Here is a 20,026-nt window from a genome sequence, read left to right on the forward strand (position 1 = left end):
ACCCTGAATCAAGTGTGATTAATGCATGATATCTACGTCTACCATGGTTTCAAGCCACATATCATAAACCACTTTTGTTAATGCAGGCAATTTTATCTTGTTGGAGGCCTTGAGCAATGGTAATTAAAAAAAAAATGTGAAGCATTTGCTGCAGCACTTTTGTCATAGTTTTGACAGTAAATTGTGATATTTTTGTGGTATTGTAAAAAAATATCATAAAAATTCACATTATGCTGAATATTTCCAAACTCATGTCCTATTGATGATGTACATTTAAATTTTCATTTCTCTTTATCCTTATTTACAATGAAAAAGTGTACTAATTGCAATGTAATTGTTGATTGATTCTTTTTATAGATGTGAACATTTTATATCCCATTCCTTCCCTTGTCATGACTTTAGAAAAATTGTTCTTTTCTGTTATTTCCTAATTTTATTTTCTTTGTTTAATTACAGTTACTGCAAAGATATTTCTCAGAAGTAGAGAAGCTATCAGTAAGTGCAAGAGATTTTATAGAATTCATTATAAACTGTTTTGATAGTACTAGAATGTTTTATACTTGCCATTGTTTTCTTCCCAAACGTGATAAAATTTTGTAAAAGATTTATGGTGAACCATTGAAATATGTGCAAATGCATTTTTGGAATACTATGATTGTTATTACATTGTTTGGTGTAATCATTACAGATTTGAGATTTTTTTTAATTTTCTGTAAACAAAAAGTACAACCAAAATACAATAAAAGAAGCAATACATAGTCAAATATCACAAGTACAATGTTAATCACGATAATACATGACATTTAAAGATATGATAAACAGGAAATGAGGTGAACTCAAGTGACTTTGGCTAATGATAAGAATGGATTTGATGTAATTGTAATACCTAGATGAACAATTCTTTCTTTCTCTTCCCATAGGATATGTTGTTTAAGCAGATTAGATTGGTCCTGCAGCGTGTTTTACTCATTGCCAGTAGACAGCCTCAGCTGGTGGTCACATGTGTACGTATCATAGAAAGAGAAGAGAGGTGAGTGACCTTGTAAATTCATACCTCTCATTGGGATGTAGGCTTGCTAAGTCTTGACACATTGGTTCACATCCTCAGAGGTTTCAATAGACCAGTTCGAAGTTACTTCATGGACAATTTTGGTCAAATGACCTTTCATTTCTTTCATTGTGATAGGCAGATTTCAAAAGAAGATATTTCGTAAGCATGCCTTACATAGCAGGATGAAGAAATTGAATAGACCAGGTGACTAGAATAGCACACAATGAACGCTCTCTGAAGGTATTTGTTGCATTTCTACTTTGAATGCATATTTTCAGTATGTTGTACAATGTACTTGGCAAACTGTGAAATACCAGTCGTTCGTGGACGCATTGTTGTTTTTTGTGGATGTAAATGAAAGACACAATTCAAAAGAATATATGAATAATCAATCAATCAAAGTTGGTGCTTATCTCATTGAATTTTAAACCACCATGCTACTGAGTACCAATGACCTTCCTCTGATCATGGGCAGAATCTTCTGATCATGCGCAGAATCTTCTGATCATGCGCAGAGTGGAACTACGAAGTGGCTTATTGTACTGTGGTACAAAACAATGGACTATGCCTATTTCTTGTACTATTGCGCTTCAATTAGACCCCCTTTGCCAAAAGAACGAATTTATAATTGGACTTTCCTTAGCGTACATAATGAAATAAGTGTCATTATGTACATGATTTTGTACCATGGTACAATGACTCTTGATAATATGGGCGAGTAGTGTTACGATACTGCAACAAATAACAATGAAAATTTAGTTCTAAATTTGATTCCTTTTTTTATTATAGGAAATAGATCAATCATACACTTAACAAAACAAAATCAAACATCTTACATGTCTTGAAGAGTTAGATGTGCAATCCAAAGTTATGATAGTTCTGTATTCAATCCAGATAAAATCCAAGTTGGCTGGCCAAGATTCCTTAAATTAAAGTTCACAATGCTGTCGATGATGAAATTGATGTTGAAACATGATGAATAATAAAAGTCACTATACCGAGTTGAAATGTCCGTTAAGACAAAGTTGGTGATGATAAACAGTCGATTTCAGTAATCGATGGGTCGAAAAGCATTCATTAAAACAGGTTGATGATCTTGATGAGAACTGAGAATTCCTCTCTCAAAATAACTGCAAACAGTTCATTAATGCTGTGCAAATAATTCCATAGAAGATAAATGTATTCCAGTCGGAAATAAACTAATAAAAATAATAATAATAAAAAATACAAAAAAATTACTCTATCTCATTAAATATGTGTACCTTGCTAAGCTTAATTGAGGCATTCTGGAATATTCTTATTATGCAATGAACTTCCTGAGAGAAAAAAAATAACTAAATGACTGAATATACATGTAATGTCTTACAACTCTTCTTTATAATAGTAGGTTTGAGACGGCCCTTGATCCTCCTCCCAAATCTCATTTTATGTCAAAGCCCATTCCAAATTGATGTACATCTATGAACTAGCTATTTCATGCCTAGTCATGTTTAACTGCTTGAACTCTTATGCATTGCTGGTCTTTGAACTTGGCACCTTTGCCTTTATAATCTGAACCCATTCATGTGTACAAATTTTTAAAGAGAGTTATATCGAGTGGTTTTAATTGTATTACTAAAAGCTGGCCCCACAAAATACATGTTAATGTAAATTTTGATAATTGTGAAAATGACTCGAGTATGCATATGTTACGTGTATTTGCTGTAGTAAAGAAATCTATATAATCTGATCAGAATGTATCTGAGCTTTTTGTAAACAGAGAGGAATATAAATGACATAACTGTGGAAGTGAAAAAGATCAGTTCAAATATAGATATATTTTTCTCTCTAATAGCTACGTTCTATTTTTGTATTGTTCTTCAGAACCATATTAAGGCATTTTAGTCTCTCTCACTCTTGTTAGAAATCTTTGTATAATTTTTTCTCTATGATATTAACAGGATTGATAAGAAGATGTCAGATAGAGAGAAAATGGCCGGTTTCAAGGCACCAGGAAGGCCTAAGAACTGGAGAAAGAGATGCATTGATGAACTTCAGAAGGTAGTTAATATCAAGTAAGTTGAAGACTATGCTTTCATTTGAAATTTGACACCCACTATATCAGCTGGTAAATTCATGAATTGCTGGTGAGATCAACTTTAAAAACACAAAATGATAATAGCGTGTTTTGGCATGCACTTCAAATACTCCTTACAGCAAAGCATAGCTATCTATAACATGCTATGTAGTCAAGAATATACTATGCTCTAATATTGCACAGACAAATCATGATGACCAAAATTTAATGTACCACTAAAATAGACATGTAGTTAATGATTAACTGTATTTTATGTCTTTTATAAAGCATCATTGTATAATATTAATTCAATTCTATTCAAATCAGGGTGTTCAATAATAAATAATTTTTGAAATTTTTAGAATAAGAATAGTCCTGAAAAGAAAGCTTACAAAGCTTAGCATGGATGTCATCTTTCATAAATGATGTCGAATATTTCTGTCTCTCAGAATTGAAGCGAGCCAGCTTGAAGATCGTACAATGGAACGGATGTGGTTAGTGCGCCATCTAGAGTTGATCAGGCAATATATGGTGGAGGATCTTCGTATTGTCAAAGTAAGTGTTCGAAGATAACAATTTCTGTGTCATTTTCAAACACCATGAAGATGATTTCAGTTTTGTTTGATATGTTGTAAATGTAGACTGCTTTCAGGGACACAGTTGAAATTGTACTTTTTCAAGACATTGGGCCGTATGCATAAAAACAAGCAATTGCTTGTGCTAGCCTTTTGCTTGAATCGGTATGCACACAAACAAGCAATTGCTTATAAGCAAAAGCTTTTGCTTACAAGCACAAACAATTGCTTACTACTCGTAAGCAAATGCTTACCAAACAAGCAATTGCTTAAAACCGTATGCATAAAACAAACCTTTTACTTGTCTTGATAAGCAATTGCTTGCGTTTTTTCAAGCACCTCCGGACCAGCTTGAGCTCTTGCTTACTCATGGCATTCTCGTTTAAGGATTAAATTTTCATACCGTTTCAAGCTCCATATTCCAGAGGTTATGTTGTGATTTCATATCTAATCAAATTCCTGTTATTTTAGACTTTTTACGGCAATTTTTGTCCATCGATCTACACAGAAACCCCCCTGATGCTCTGCGCTGTTTTCCCCCTATTTGCGTAATAAAAAATACTGCTACCAGGCCGGGCACGAAGCGTTGTTGTCCTACAGTGCGATGTTCGCACAACCGTAACGATCCTTTGTCCAACACATAAGCAATTGCTTAGGCAGTGCAAGCAAAAGGTTTCAGCACAAGCAAAAGCTTGTGCATTCGAATTTAAGCAATTGCTTGAACTTGCCCTTTTGCTTGACCAGCTCTTGCTTTTGCTTAAAGCATTTGCTTATAAGCAATTGCTTGTCTTTATGCATACGGCCCAGTGTGTGTGCAGGCACAAGATCACGAAGATGAATATTTACCTCAAACTTGTTTATTTTTCTGTTTAACATCCTCCTTTATTTTGTGAAGGGTAATTATTTTCACATGACTCCATTTTCAGTTAATCCAGACTGGTGATGTGAAATGTGAAAGAATGTTTTTTATGTATTTCAGGGCCAAAGTAAGTCACTGCAACCATTTGATTCTCCAGATATTTATAAAAGTAACATAAAATGACCTTTGAATATGCTACTAGTGAAGGGGGGGGGGGGGGGAGAAGCCATATATGTAGGATAGAATGGATATTTGTTTAAGAGATATGTTGGCAAATAAAACACTTTTTCATCACTAAAACTCATCATTCATCACTGTATCTATCAGAGTCTGCCAGTCAAACTGAAAGGCCCGTATTCTGAAGTCGGGTTTAACTTAAACTCGGGTTTAAAGTTGTGGTTTAAGTATGGATAGCCAATTGTTACATAAATCACTAACAGTAGAGATATAATATTTCACCTCATTTGGCTCTCAAATCATTCATAATTGTGTAGGAAGTATAAAAAGATGATTGTCTTCACCATCGATGAATCGGGAAAGAGCGCAGTAAATATAAGAAACATACAACTTAAACTTTTTTTGACACTTTTGGCTTCCCATAATTTTAGCACAGAGTTAGACCATGGTCTAAGATAAACCTGACTTCAGAATACGGGCCAAATTGTTAATTTTATATACATTATGCAATCATCTTTTCCATGAACTAACAGGACACTTTATTTTTCATATTTATAGCACCTGTGTGTACCACTATTCCCACCTGATTACAAGATATTTGAATTCTTCATTAAGACCTACATACAGCATGTCTCTCAACATGTAAGTACTCAAAACAGATTTTGTTTTAACTTGGTAGTGTATATTAGCAAATAGATATTAATTACATTTCAATACAAAACCTTTTGAGTACTTATATATAGATGGGTTTGTACAATTTGGATCTTAATGATATTCTATGTGTAATGGTTATGGTTTGAATATATATAGAAAAGAATAAGTTATATATTTCTTCGCTCCATATGTAGACATATTTGTAATATTCTAATGGCCAGTGGCATTGAAAATAATTTAGATCGGAAAATCATTGAAATAGTGAGTCCCTTTACAATTGTCGTCTTCACCAAATTGTCAGCTTTTATAGGGTTGTAGTTCAAAAGAAAACTTCCTCACGCATACATGATATTATGTACTGTTTAGCATGATAGACAATCGAGGGTTCAAATTTAAGCAAAGAAACAGGAAATTTTGCCCCTCTCCCAATTTTAAAGCAATTTTTGGAATGCGAGACAAATTTTTGAAGCTTTTAAATCATGTATACAAACTATAGTTTTATCCCTATTCCTGATTTAGCTCACTTCTAGGAATACAATACAAAATTTTAAGCTTTAAAATCATTTAAGCAAACTATAGTTTATATCTCTGCTGACATTAGCTAGCTTTTATATTCAGAGATAATACATTGATATTTTCTTGTTATCTTCAGCTTCAAGACCTAATAGGTTCTGGACTGGAACACAATGAGATCATTCAGATGCTCACATGGATTACAGAATTCAAGTAAGTCAACATCACATCAAGTTTTATAACAATATATGTCCTGTATACCATGTTACATATGTACTGTGAATTGACTGGTTTGACTCAATTTGAAACCTAAAACGACTTGAATTGACCCCAAATTAAGTGACTTGTTACGATCCTACAATATCAAGAAGATATTAGTAGTATTATCAAATGAAGTATATATTGTAATGTTATATAATTTGTGTTTTGCAGAGGTCTGATGCTCCTAGGTAATCTTGATATTGATATCAAGAAGATAACATTATACTATGAACTATGAATTGTTATGTTATATGAATGCTCTTCCTAATCCTAGTACTGATATAAAGGAGATATTATCATACTCTGAAATATAATGTTATATGATGTATATGATTTGTGTTTTACAGAGGTCCATTGCTGCTAGGTCATATCGATCTTAGTATTGATATTTAGAAAATATTATACTATGTAGTATGAATTGTAATGTTATATGATTTGTGTTTTACAGAGGTCCAATGCTGCTAGGTCATCCTGATCTTGGTATTGATATCAAGAAAGAACCTGATGCACTCTCGGATCAGATGGTAGAAGACCTTCAACAAGAGTAAGTCAAGTTTACCATCTCATCACAGCATTTCTGTCACATTCATCTCCTCATGCAATAGCCCTTCCCAGTATGACTTCACAATTGTGCAAGTGTTGCACCAGTTAGTTGAATAATTTCAAAGTTATGTCTCTTGTTCATCAGTGTTAGGTTTATCCTCTTATTGGAAGATGGAAAATAAACATTGATTGATTATCTATGAAAAAAATGTGTACATATGATATCCTGAAAGATAAGAGCAGTGATTACAAGTTATGGAAATAAAAAATTGGACATGCAATATATTCTGTGCCATCTAGTGTATTTGAATTCTAAACATCCTGTATTTATCTGTCACATCAAATTAAGTGGCACCTAAGTCGCATTTTAAGAAATATTTACTTCATGACGTAAAATAAATGATCATATATTTATATGTATAGAATTGTTGGTGATACATTTAAAATAATATTTTCAAAATTTGTTTTGTTTTTTTCTTTACAGGTACATGAAGACTCTACACACTAATATTCAAAAGTGGATGTCAAATGCTATGGAAACAGACACCAAGGTATGATATTTGTGTAATGTGGTTGGGGGGGGGGGTGAGTTATGTTTTCATTCAATGAACTCAAATAAAAATAGGCAGAATTGATTGAGAGAAATGAAAGATCAAAAATTCATCACAGAACAAAATGACACAAACCTGGAATCTGGAATTGAATTTCAGACAGATGAAATCATTCTTGTCATTATTTCCATTTTTGAATCATTTCAGTTATAACAAACATTGTCAGAGGGCTTGATGACAACATCCATCGTTTGTATTATGTATCAATATTGACAGTTCTTTTACTATGTCTTTGTTTATTCCATGCAATGAAGATAGTGTGGGTGGTTAGAGCAGAGAGCTTAATTGACACTTACAATTACTTGTGCCCTGATAGAAATCTAGCTCGCAGAGCATGCCCCTGTAATTCAGCAAACCGACTTGACTTTTGAAAACTAATATTTTTTTTATGCTGATATTGATAGAAGTGTGTAAAATATTAATTTATATAGTCTTGTGGCTTTATCAAGATTCAACATAGGTCTGGGTTTGATTCAGTACATGATCCCCGTTGACAGCTAATAGTTTATGTACTAGACCCTGTAAATGTGTCTAAATGGACCGATGTTGGAGTAAGAGGTTGCTGTTGAATATCTGTTTTTCTTTATAGGATTGGAATGGTGATATGGAACCTGATGCCGATGGAGAGGGTTATTTCAGGACACAGCTAGCAGTTATCATTTTCCAAATGATTGAACAAAATGTGAGTTCCATCTCGATGTGATAAAACATTATAAAATTGATAGGAAATAAAAAATGCTGTGAAATTCTACAGTCCTCATTTTGAAATATTGCAGTGTTGGGTTTATATTTGACAGTTTCATTGCCTTATGATTTTGGATTTTCTTGATAAAATGCCAGACATTGTGTGTGACGCTATGGACTTAAAGATGGTTTACTGTTGGGTTATGAAAAACATGCAAGCCGTAAGCATTGCTATTTACCACACATATGTAGATAAAAAGTAAAAAATTTCCATTCCTATAAATTGATAATACAAGTTTCCTTAGAATGATGATTTGACTATTGTATGCTCTTGCTTTTATCTTTTTCCTCCCTGACATACATGTAGCTTCAAGTATCCAATCAGATTAGCAAGGATCTAACAACCAAAGTGGTTCTCCTGTGTGTGGAAGAGCTTCAGCTATTCATCGATACATACAGAGGTCAGTTTGAAGACAAATATTCAATTCAAACTTCTGAGTAGCATTGTTACAAAGGGTGAAATGTGATACAAATTTGTACCTGAATTCCCGGTTTGCATGTAATAGATAACATATCACTGATTTTTTTTTCAGGGGCTCATTGTGGAAGGAGTTGGGTGTAGTCGCAACTCACAAAATCAAACACAAGTTTCAGACTTGCACTGCAAATCAAACTGAATTCGATTTTCCTGATCTTACCCTCCCAAATGCTTTTTCTTCTCCTTTTTTCTATCTAACTTCTCTAACCCTGTACTATTTCCTTTATTTCTCCTTTCCAAATTTTTTTCTTGATACTGACAATATACAATTATGCATGAATGTAATTTTAATAGTTTTAATTGTATCAGAAGATCAATGGTATACAGTATATTATCTACTTTGCACACTTGAACATTGTATTGTAAAATGTATTCAATGAAATGTATACTTGTATTTTTAACTTTGTAATTCTTATGCAATTCAGTTTGTTAACTGCAATATGTGGAGAATTTTACAAATTATCTATCTATCTATCTGATAATTTGTCCCTTGTTTAATGACTTGATTGTGTGTAGGGGGGGGGGGGGTTGCCGGATGGAAAGTTATGTTTCAGGAAAGAATGGTAATACTATTGATCTATATACACACTGATACTTCAGTTTGAAATTTTAGCCTTTTGTTTTATGTAGTCAATTAGCAAATAAGGAGATGAAAGGAAAGTTGGTGCCTGAGTGAATGTTAACTTATTAGCCGACTGCATCACCATGTATGGTATAAGTGAGCATTCAGTTTTGGTGGAAGGTGATCAATCAAGTCAAGTTTACCATGGAACAACCGACTCTGAGAGACAGAGGCTTTTGATCGTGTAAAGAGTCAGTGTTGTTTCCATGTGTCTCATGCTTCCCCTTTTGTTCTCCCTCAATCAGATGCCATCAGAGACTATAAGACCAGTCACATGGCCGATAGGAGCCAACCAAGATTCTTCTTCCAATACATGGTAAGCCGGTATGGTGGTTCAGTGGTAGGGTGCCCATCTCATGAATGGGAGGTTGTGGGTTCAATTCCTTATTCAAGCCATACAATGCCTTAAAAAAGGTGACCTAGGCATTCATCATTTGTATTAAAGATGAACAGCATGTGAAGAAAATTCCAGGGCCCCGTCTTACAAAGAGTTACGATGATCCGATCAATCACAACTATCAACGGCCAGCAACGTTAACATCGAAAATGCATGTTTGTTCAAAATATTTTCTAACTATGATGTATTTTCATGCATTCATTGTTTTCTTGAAAATTTACTATGCTCCTCTCTGTTTACAAAGGACATTGTTCAAATTTCATGGAGAAAAAAGGTTATGGTATGGATGGATTTCCATAGAGTTACGATCGATTGGATCAATCGTCACTCTTTGTAAGACGGGGCCCAGGTATACTAATGAACTCAAATACTTTTACAGCCACAAAACTTATGAATATTTTGTGAATCACACATTTGACTTACTTTATAGTCACAGCCCATTTTATCTGTTAAGTCGATGTAGTTATGTCTTAGTAGTACGGCCACTGAATGCAACAGTTCACTTAATTTGACTTTTCGATTCAAAGAAAAATGCCACAAAAATGCAATTTTTGTAGAGTTTTGAATAATTCTGTGCAAAGCTGTGTGTGGAAATGTTCATTCTAGCTTAATACAAAGTAGTTAAAATATTGGACCAACTCTCCCATTCCTTAATATTCCGTAAAGTTCCATTCATATTCATCCTTCTCTATCCAGGTTGCCATTGTAAACAACTTCCATTCCTTCATTGAATTCACCAAACAGCTTGAGGTACGTAGAACTATTTTACCAAACAATGGTTCAGATGAAATGGAATATATTCAATACATGATTAAAATTGATGAGGAATTGTGTATTTTTGTTATGTTAGAATGATAATATTAATTCGATAATTTATGATTAAAGGAATGATGATGACAAGCGATTGAAAGTGCATGAACAGATTCAAAGTTTGTATTGCACACATTAAATATTGAATTAAACATTGAATAAGTCATACGTAACTTTATAAACAGCTTCCTGAAACAGACCCCTGCTCTGAGATGTCAAATAGTATCAATGACTGTTTTTGTCATTAATTTTTGTTTTCTCATCAGAGAAGGCATCTGAAGCTACCGGTAGGAGAGACGGGATCAACCTCAGTGTTCCAGAGTTTGATTGGTGCATTCAATAAACTAGCAGGAGAGAGGTAATAGATAAACAATTCTGATTGGTTGATATTGTGTTTATTGAACAACATGTGCATGCAACTGTGTTTCTGATGGGCTATTTCAAGTTTGTGTGATTAATTCCTACTTTCTAGTTATGAAGACCAGGGGTGGTATTCTGAAAACGTTCTTATCTTTGTTCTTATCTTTTATCTTATCTCATTGAGATAAGAAGACGCTAAAATCATTGCAAATTGGTATTCTGAAAATCTTCTTAACGCGTTCTTATCTTTGTAAGGACTGCCTCCTTCTTATCTTCAACACGCCCATTTTTAGGATATTACCAATCAAAATGCGCTTTATATTGGCAGTTTAACCAATAGAAGCGTTCCTTATGTCAAGAGAATATCATGGGCGCTGCGCGTACACTGTTTCTGGCGCATTGCGCGAAATAGGCAATTTATACGCAATGACTGATTATTAATTCGAGACACGTGCATAAAATAAAAAAAGAAAGTAAAGAAAAAAGTAAATAAAGCAGGTGGGTGTTTCATAAAGCTGTTCGTAAGATACGAATGACTTTACGAACGACTGGTGATCCTTTCTTGTGCTCTGTGGTATCCCTATGTAATTGAGTTATGACCTAAGAAGTAAGAACATGTTTCAGTCGTGCGTAAAGTCGTTCGTAACTTTACGAACAGCTTTATGAAACACCTACCAGGTAAGAATAAAGAATGAAATATGAAGAAAAGAAAAGAAAGTAAGTAGGTAAGTAAGAAGACAGAAAAGTGTCAGAATGAAGCAGAAATTTAAAAAAAAGATGAAAGGAACAAAGCAGAAAATAATGAAAGAAATAAAGAGTAAACAAAAGTAAGCAAGCAAAAAAGCAACAACTTAAAAATACAAAATAAAGAAAGAAAAACGAATGAATAAAAGAAGGAAAAAGAAATAGAACGATTATCAATGATAAAGCGAGGAAGAAAAAATAAAGAAAGGAAAGAACCTTAAAGGAAAAAAAGTAAAAGGACAAAATAAAAAGATTAAGAAAGGATAAATGAAGTAATAAAGAACCGAAAAAGAAAAAATTGTTAGAAAAAACGAATGAAAGACAGTAAGAAAGAAAGAGAAAAAGAAGGAATAAAAATGTAAAAAGTGAAGGAAAAGAGAAAAAAGGAAAATGAAACAAAGAAATAAAGATTAGAGAGAAAAAAATAAAGGAAAATTAAAGCAAAAATAAAGACTACAGAAAGATAAAAGGAAAGAAAGGTAAATTCAAAGAAAGAAAAGGAACGAAAAGGAAAAATAAAAAGTCAGGAAAAGTGAAGAATAAATAAAAACAAAAACGAAAAATATTAATGGAAAGAATAAAGAAAAAGATTTTTAAATATTAATAGAAGAAAGACACAGAAAAGAAAGTAAAGAAAGAGAGCAAATAAAGAACGAACAAAAAAAGAATGAGCAAAATAAAGAATAAAATAAAAGAAAGAAAGTAAATAAGACACAAGAGTGTCAGGAAGCAGAAATAAACAAAATGAAAGAAAGAACAAACGAACGAACGAAAACAGAAAAAAGAACCCAAAAATAAAAAGAAAAAATAAAAGAAAGAAAATTAAGGGAAAATACAAATGAAGGGAAGGAAGAAAGTAAGAAAAAGGGGGAAAGGGAAAAGCATATATAAAGACGAAAGAAAACAAATAAGGAAGAAATAAAAAGATAAAAAAAAAGTGAAGGTAGAAAGAAAGAAAAAAGGAAGGGATGAGAGAAAAGGGCAAAGAAAAAAAGCACAAAGGGAAAATAAAAAAGGAAGAAAGATGAAGAATAAATGAAACAAAGCAAAAGAAAATTAAAAGATTCACAAAGAATAAAACAAAAGATATAAATGAAGAATGAAAGAAAGGAAGAAAGACAGACAAATAGAAAGGAAGAAAAAGAGAAAATAAATAAAGAAAGAAAGAAAAAGGGATAGAAAAAAGAGACGGGCAAAATAAAGGGTGAATGAAAGAAAGGGTGGGAGGAATACTTGTGGGTACTTGTTACTACTAGTGACCATCGAGTTTGAGCAAGAAAGAAAGTGGACATCGTGAGATGTGATACCCCTCTAGCTATCTTAAATATTATCATAAATATCGTGAAAGATAAGAAAGAGAAAAGATAAGAACGTTTTCAGAATACCACTTATCTTCATTTTGTTATCTTTTTAGCGCGCTTTTGTATTATATGCGCGAGTAATACATTTACGCGCTCAGCATAGGATGTTTAGCAAGATAAGAAAAAGATAAGAACATTTTCAGAATACCAATTTGAGATCGTGACGTAGATAAGAACAAAATTAAGATAAGAACGTTTTCAGAATACCGCCCCTGGTCATTAGATTGATTTGTGAAAGAAATTGTATCAATGTGGTCAATTTTAGTTTTAAAAAAGGAGGAAAGATTCATTGACAGTGCAGTATTGTGTATTGGCATCAGAATATAGTAATTCATTTTATTAAAAAAAAGTTATCTAGCATTCTAAAAAAATCAATCATTTACAGAGAATAAATGTGATTTAAAAGTTACAATATATACAAAGGGATAGCGAAGATTATGAACTATACTATTGAATGAACTGTATACAAAGGATTAGGTAAAATATAAAATTAAATTTTAAATACTAGTTGTATGATTTGTGTTTAAAGATAAAAACCAGTTGTTGTATCGATCTCAAAATGAGTTCAAACAGAATCCAATTAAATTACCACCAAAGTGTTTGTACAGTATGTATATATGTGCCAAATGGCTCTGGAAGAAAATGCGTTATTGCTGAGAAATGAACAATATAAGCACGGAATTTCATCAAATGCTGGCTATTTTTTAAAGCAATATTAATACACTGTCTCACATGCTTTCCTGAGTGAGTGATCATCAGAATTATCAGTTTTAAGCTAAGATTTCATGATTTCACAAAGTTTACATTAATGTTCCAGGTCTATATATATGATAATATGGTGACAATTAACCTTGGTTTAAAAAATACTTTCTCATGAAATGATTGTTTGCTGCAACTACTCTCTTTTATCTTTAACTATGTTTCAGAGGCAAAGTATGATGCTGACTATAATTCCTTTTTTTTCCTTTTTACAGTCTTGGAGATCTTTTATGGGAGATGTTTTTAGATCTTGAACCTCATCTCAATCAGATCATTACAAGACCATGGTAAGTTTAGCTCTCACACTTTTGATGAGATAATAGAGGTACTTTAGTGGTGGTACTATCATTAAGTTATGACTGTTAAGTAAGACCACACTTTTCTGATGTGCCATGTAGATTTAGATATGCCAACTCATTCACCACATACAAATTTCTCCAGTAAAAAAATTATCACTTCCAAATAATACTAAAAAATAATTTTGTTAAAATGACGAGAAAGAGGTATTGTGAGTAAACAATAAATTTCAATAAGTTTCTAGTGTAATATTGTTTTATTCATGAATGATAATAATTAAAGATAAATTATAGCATTACACTGAAATTTTGACGAAAATTTCTATTTTTTTTAATAAGTATTTTTGTTTAACCCACTGGGATGGTCTTTGTTTTCTCTATGCTATACAGGTTTCAGCACCCTGGTTCCCCTGCCCTTGATACTGTGTGTATCACCATAGAAGATTACTACAATGATTTCATCCATCTTAGACCTAACTACCTTGAATCACTGGTGAAGGAACTAGAGAAGAGAACTGTTACTGCTTACGTCAAGGGGATGCTGGAGAGGTAAAGCCTCAATCAGATATTGTGCACCAAACCCCAGCAAATTGTTTTTATTGTGTTGAGAGATGAATTCCCCCACTTACACTGGACAAAGCTTCAAGCTTCAAGAATCACAAACAAATTGCCCGCAGTTTCGCAGAAAAATATATGATTTGATTTTTTCCATTATAATGTTGTGATTTGTGTTACATGTATATGATCATAAGGATTTCATTTTGAAGCAAGAAGTCACGTTGAATGACTCAGGAGTTTCTCAGTGCAAATTATTTTGTTTGTACTGTGAATTTTATTGGTATTCACTTTTTTGGCATCTTTCGTTTTAAAGATCAATAATGAATCCTGAATTTAATTGTAAACTTGGTATTGATTACTTAGACTTCTTGAAATAGATATTTGAATTATATATTGATCTATCAATTTATAATTTTCAATTGATATTTGCAATCGAGTACAAATAGATTTTGTAAAACACCCCTTCTTCCTGCTAATATCATTTCAGACGGATGACATTTAAGCTGTATGAGGAGCGTAAGGAGGCTGCTGAGAAGATTACCAGAGAGAGTGATACACTGGAGAGGCTCTTTGCACGTCTTAAACGGTCTGAGGATAGAGATACGGTAGGTTACCGGGAACCTGTTTCATAGAGCTCTTTGTAAAGTTATGCAGGAATTTATAAACGACTGGAGTATGAATTGCTTAATTGTGAGCCCAATTTTTGTTAGTTTTTGAAAGATGTGATTGTTCCTAATAATCTCTTCTGAAATGTGGCAAAGTACATCAACATAGTTGCTAGCTATGAAGCGTCATTGTTATAAGGTTTTTCTCATGCATTATGTCCTCCCCCTCATCCACAAAACATCCTCAAAATCCAGAATGCTTTTAGAAATAAACTTGTATAAAAATATGCTTCTTCTTGTCGGACAGCTTTTCTTTCCTTCTTTGTTCTACTTCTTGATTGTAAAGATAACTATATTTCACATTATGTTTGTGTGCAATGATATTCATATTTTTATAGGCCCCTTCCCAATGTGAGGTGATTCCCCTGATGACAGAGGTCATTCGTATGGAAGATACATCCATGCTATCTCTTGAGATATCGGTGAGTTCATTTTGATCCTGAAAGGTCAGGGCAGGATATCCCCAACAATTTGCATGGTTTTTGCCAGAATGCACAAATTATTTCACAAAATAAAATGACTTTCTTTGCTTTGAAGTGTGGCTAAACTTTTTACAACGTACGGATAAAGCATTGCTGCACTACATGTCTTTTAAAGGGGTAATTAGTTAAACCCAGATGTAAGTCCAGTCTGAAAATTTTTCGTCCACATTGTTATGGATGCTTGATTTCAACTTCCTTGTATAATATTTATGACAGAGGTGAAATTACCAATAAACTGAAATCATTTCATGCACTCAATCTAATTTTCCTCTTATTTCATTGTCAATTTCATTTAAAAATTATGTGACACTCTTCTCTGCAGGGTTAAAATGAGTACTTAGCAGTGAGTCTGTGAGAGTGTACAGTCTAAGTTAACCTACGGTTAACCTCATCAATTCTGTTTGAACGCCAACCATGTATGACATGTTTTCTCCTTATAAATGTTATTTTTGCGCTTTATTTTTTCCAGACTTTGGTTCATCGTTATGCAGACATCAGAACTGATCATCTTGTCAACCTTCTTGTCTCAAGAGGTGACTTCACTGTAGCAACTGCAAGACAGGTCAGTTTGTCTGCAATCTGGGTCCCGTCTTACGAAGCGTTACGATTGATCCGATCAACCTCAATTCTATGGAAATCCATCATTGTCATCATATTTTCTACAAGAAACTTGAACAATGTCCTTTGTAAACAAAGAGAAGCACACTGAGTTTTTAAGAAAATAATGTATGAATACAAATATTTAGAAAATACTCAAACAAACATGTGTAATAGATGTTGACGTTGCTGGCTTTCCATAGTTGTGGTTGATTGGATCAATCGTAACTTCTTGTAAGACAGGACTCTGAGCACATCTGTATCTCATCGAATTTCATAAACCAATGTTTTTAGTATTGGTTTCCAATTATATTTTTGTTACATAGCGTGTTATTTTTCTTACTTTTACTCTTCATTACCATATACTGTATTATGATTGTTATATGTACATGACACTCTCAAAAAGCAGTTTTTATGTACTTGTGAATCACCCTATCCTTAAAGGAAACAAGTAAATAAATGATGAATATTTCTTTCTATATTATAAAAGGATTTTGGCGAGATGGTTCTCTAAAGCATTCTGTCATTTCAAACACATATTTTTTAAAATATGCTTTCAGGAAATACATATGTTTATAATTTAACATAATATTAGGTATGCTGATATATTTCAACAGTATTAAGTGTAACAACAAGATATTTTCATTAACCATATATTAATTGTTGACTTTGATGGATTTCTAAAAGAGCCAATTTCTTGTTCAAATGTCAATTTATTGTCATATGCATTTTTTATCACAGCCTTTGAGGGGATAAGTTATTTTATATAATTTCTACCCATTTTCTTAAATTTATAGGTTATTACTAAATAGGTTCATTATTGCGGACTGAAATAATCGCTAGAGGGTATTCATTTGTCTCGCAATCTACTATGGTCAACAAGGAAATTCGTTGAATACCCTCTAGCGATTATAGGTTATTGTATTGACTTTTGTGCTAATTCGCTTCGTTTATGGACAAAAACGCTGTAAATGCTCTGTTCAGTCATAATGAATTGGCAATTTGAAGGTGTTTCATAGTGTTTTAAAAATATTTATTCTGTTTCCATTACTTTCCTCAGGTTGTGGTAGATACGCTAGGCGAAGATGACCAGAGGCAGATGTCTACCAGAAGTATCTTCTCAGATATACCAGCTAAATAAGAAGATTATGGGGGAAATTATGAAATGAGAGAGAGTGAGGGTGGGGGGGGGGGGGAGAGAGAGAATGTGGAGAAGGGGGGGATAATGAGAGAGACAGAGACAGATGTCTACCAGAACTTTCTCCTCTGATATACCTGCAAAATAGGAGAATTGAAAGAAAAGGCTCTCTACATGGGATGGGGAAATGCTGAACAGAGAAAGAGATGGGGAGAGGGAGAGAGATAATGAAGAGATGGAGACATAATGGATTGAATTCATGAAAGGAAATGATGAGAGAGAGAGAGAGAATGGGTATGAATGGATTTTAAAGAATAATAGATTGAGAAACAATGGATTTTCAGAAAGAAAGAAAAAGGAGAAATAGTGTGAAGTTGTATGAAAACTGACCAGTTTGGATAAATAAATGCATACTCAGATAAATGTATATTGATATATATGACATTTTTTGTAGACGCAACTCCATGTGCAATATATTTCTAAAAGTGCATGCTACAGTAATTATTTTTTCTGTAAAATAAGCCATATTAATCATGAGTATATGTTTCTATCATTCATCAAGTCCATTGAATGCTTGACTGCATAACTTGGATTCGCATCATTCTTTTCCATGAGATGTGTGACAAGTGCATTCACTAATACTCTGAGTTCGGGTGGACTTGCAGCATGGTTTCTTTGGATGTCTGCAATTGTTCTTGCACCCTTTATACCCCTTTTGTCTTGGAGATTATGCCTCTGATATAAAAATAAGGCTTTTGTGCCTTTCCTTAACTTGTATTTTCATTTAGTTCTGTACTTGCACTTTCTCTTATACTTACTATCATTTTCCTCTTTAACTGCATATGAGCGGTTTGGTTCCAACCTCGGGTGAGCAACTTGATCTTCATCTGTACCTCCTGCAGCAGCCTCCAGACTTGTCTTATATTCCTTGTACTTGCCAAGGAACTTGAATCTTGTACTTATTCTAGTTAAGACTTGTGAAATAATATCCACATCACCAAGGTCAAAGGCATCGTCATCTATTCTACGATCTTGAAATCTGTTTCAAAACTCCTCCAGACCCCTGAGCCGAAGTCTTTCAACAACAGCACCACCGACGAGCCATGCTGATCACATGATGATTAATTTAAGATAAATGCCAGTTGTGGTAACAATCTCAAAATGAGTTCGAACAGAATCCAATCAAATGACAATCCAAGTTTTTGTATACAATAAAAATATGTGCCAAATGGCTCTTGGAAAAACTGTAATTGCTGAGAAATTAGCAAAATAAGCATGGAATTACATAAAATGTCGGGTATTTTTCCAACCAATATTAATACTCTGTCCCACATTTGCAATTTTGTGTTAGTGATCATCAGAGTTATTGGTTTTCAGCCAAGATTTCATGATTTGACAAAGATAAGTTTATTTCAATATACCAGATCTAGATCTGAGATAACATGGTGGCAGTTAACCTTGATTACAAAGACTTTCTCATGAAATAATTATTTGCTGCAACTACTTTCTTTTACCTTTGATACTTGAATCGTACTCCCGCCTTGTATGTTCAATCTTGAATTTGCTGCACCCCAAAAGCTATATCATCAGCTGTCCAGAGTGGAAGTAACAGTGGTTGTGTGTGTATATGATGTGCAAGTAAAGAAGCAAGACATTTGTAAAGGTGAAGACCCGGCTATAAGCCAAGAATTGTTTCAAATCTGTCTATATATTGAAGATTTTTTTGTTCAAGTTCACAGGGAAATCATTCAAATACATTTTGATCCCAGTTGACTGCTTTCTGAACTGGTGGTACGTTGTAATTTGCAATTATAAAAAGTGAAGGTGAACCTTATAGATTAAAATCAAATGTAAATCTGTACAAGGTATCATCAATTTATGGTCGACTGAAAGTAAATTTATTTAATGAGATATAAATGACACAAAATTATAATTGTATACTGCAAATGATTATGTTCAATGGCTTGCATGCTAATAAATGATTAGAATATTTACATTACGAGTGTGCTGTGTTTTGTATTACTAAATGTATGAATGTGAAGTGAACTATTTATTGAAACGTGTCCATGTTATTTTCATTTATCAGTGATTTCATCTATTGAGTCATACAGAGAACGTTGTATAAATAGATATAGAATGACAGGTAATATGATAACTAGCACGCCAGGCATCTCTAAATGAATCACAGTTTCTATTACCCCCACCCCCTTGCAATGAAGCAAGTTTGTCAGTTAAAGATCAATGCATCAGCCTCATGAATCCCTGGAACTTTTCTTTTTGACAAAAAGAAGGAGACGGGGGAGGGGACAGGGATTGCTTACGAGTGTGTTTGTGAGAGAGAGAGAAAAAAAAAAAATTACTTCGCTTTTGTAGTGTGTGGGGGTGTGTTCGTACTAGACGTTGGAAAGAGAGAGGGAGTAGGTGGATTACAATTTTTAAATAATTTATTGTTAAAGGAGAATGAAACTCTTGGAGCAAGTTAGCTTTTGTGAAAGCAGAAAAATCAAAGAATAAGATCAACAAAACTTTGAGTAAAATAGGACTAGCAATAAAAGAGTTATGAGCATTTGAATGTCGAGATCACTAATGCTATGGAGATCCTCCCATTGGCAATGCGACCAAGATCTGTGATGTCACACACGTACAACTCTCCCATTCGGACACTGAAAATATACCCCAAAACATCTCTTTTTGCTCATTCTAATCATATGACAA

General features: G+C 33.3%; 1 protein-coding gene across 1 annotated transcript in view; it reads left to right on the top strand.

Annotated features, from left to right (window-relative positions):
- The window catches only part of LOC129259426 (exocyst complex component 3-like), a 30,990-nt gene extending 11,685 nt beyond the window's left edge, over positions 1–19,305 (top strand). Inside the window, exons 6-24 of the mRNA XM_054897721.2 lie at positions 457–495; positions 921–1,030; positions 2,992–3,105; positions 3,557–3,662; positions 5,277–5,360; positions 6,025–6,098; positions 6,595–6,690; positions 7,174–7,240; positions 7,890–7,982; positions 8,352–8,445; positions 9,390–9,460; positions 10,238–10,291; positions 10,618–10,709; positions 13,791–13,862; positions 14,262–14,420; positions 14,917–15,034; positions 15,433–15,516; positions 16,046–16,138; positions 17,234–19,305. Of these exons, the coding sequence (XP_054753696.2) occupies positions 457–495; positions 921–1,030; positions 2,992–3,105; positions 3,557–3,662; positions 5,277–5,360; positions 6,025–6,098; positions 6,595–6,690; positions 7,174–7,240; positions 7,890–7,982; positions 8,352–8,445; positions 9,390–9,460; positions 10,238–10,291; positions 10,618–10,709; positions 13,791–13,862; positions 14,262–14,420; positions 14,917–15,034; positions 15,433–15,516; positions 16,046–16,138; positions 17,234–17,314 (1,701 nt within the window). The 3' untranslated portion in view covers positions 17,315–19,305. The remainder of the gene's footprint in view (positions 1–456; positions 496–920; positions 1,031–2,991; positions 3,106–3,556; positions 3,663–5,276; positions 5,361–6,024; positions 6,099–6,594; positions 6,691–7,173; positions 7,241–7,889; positions 7,983–8,351; positions 8,446–9,389; positions 9,461–10,237; positions 10,292–10,617; positions 10,710–13,790; positions 13,863–14,261; positions 14,421–14,916; positions 15,035–15,432; positions 15,517–16,045; positions 16,139–17,233) is intronic.
- The last annotated feature ends 721 nt before the right edge of the window (positions 19,306–20,026 follow it).

Source organism: Lytechinus pictus, chromosome 1 (assembly GCF_037042905.1).
Source record: "Lytechinus pictus isolate F3 Inbred chromosome 1, Lp3.0, whole genome shotgun sequence".
Lineage (NCBI taxonomy): Eukaryota > Metazoa > Echinodermata > Echinoidea > Temnopleuroida > Toxopneustidae > Lytechinus > Lytechinus pictus.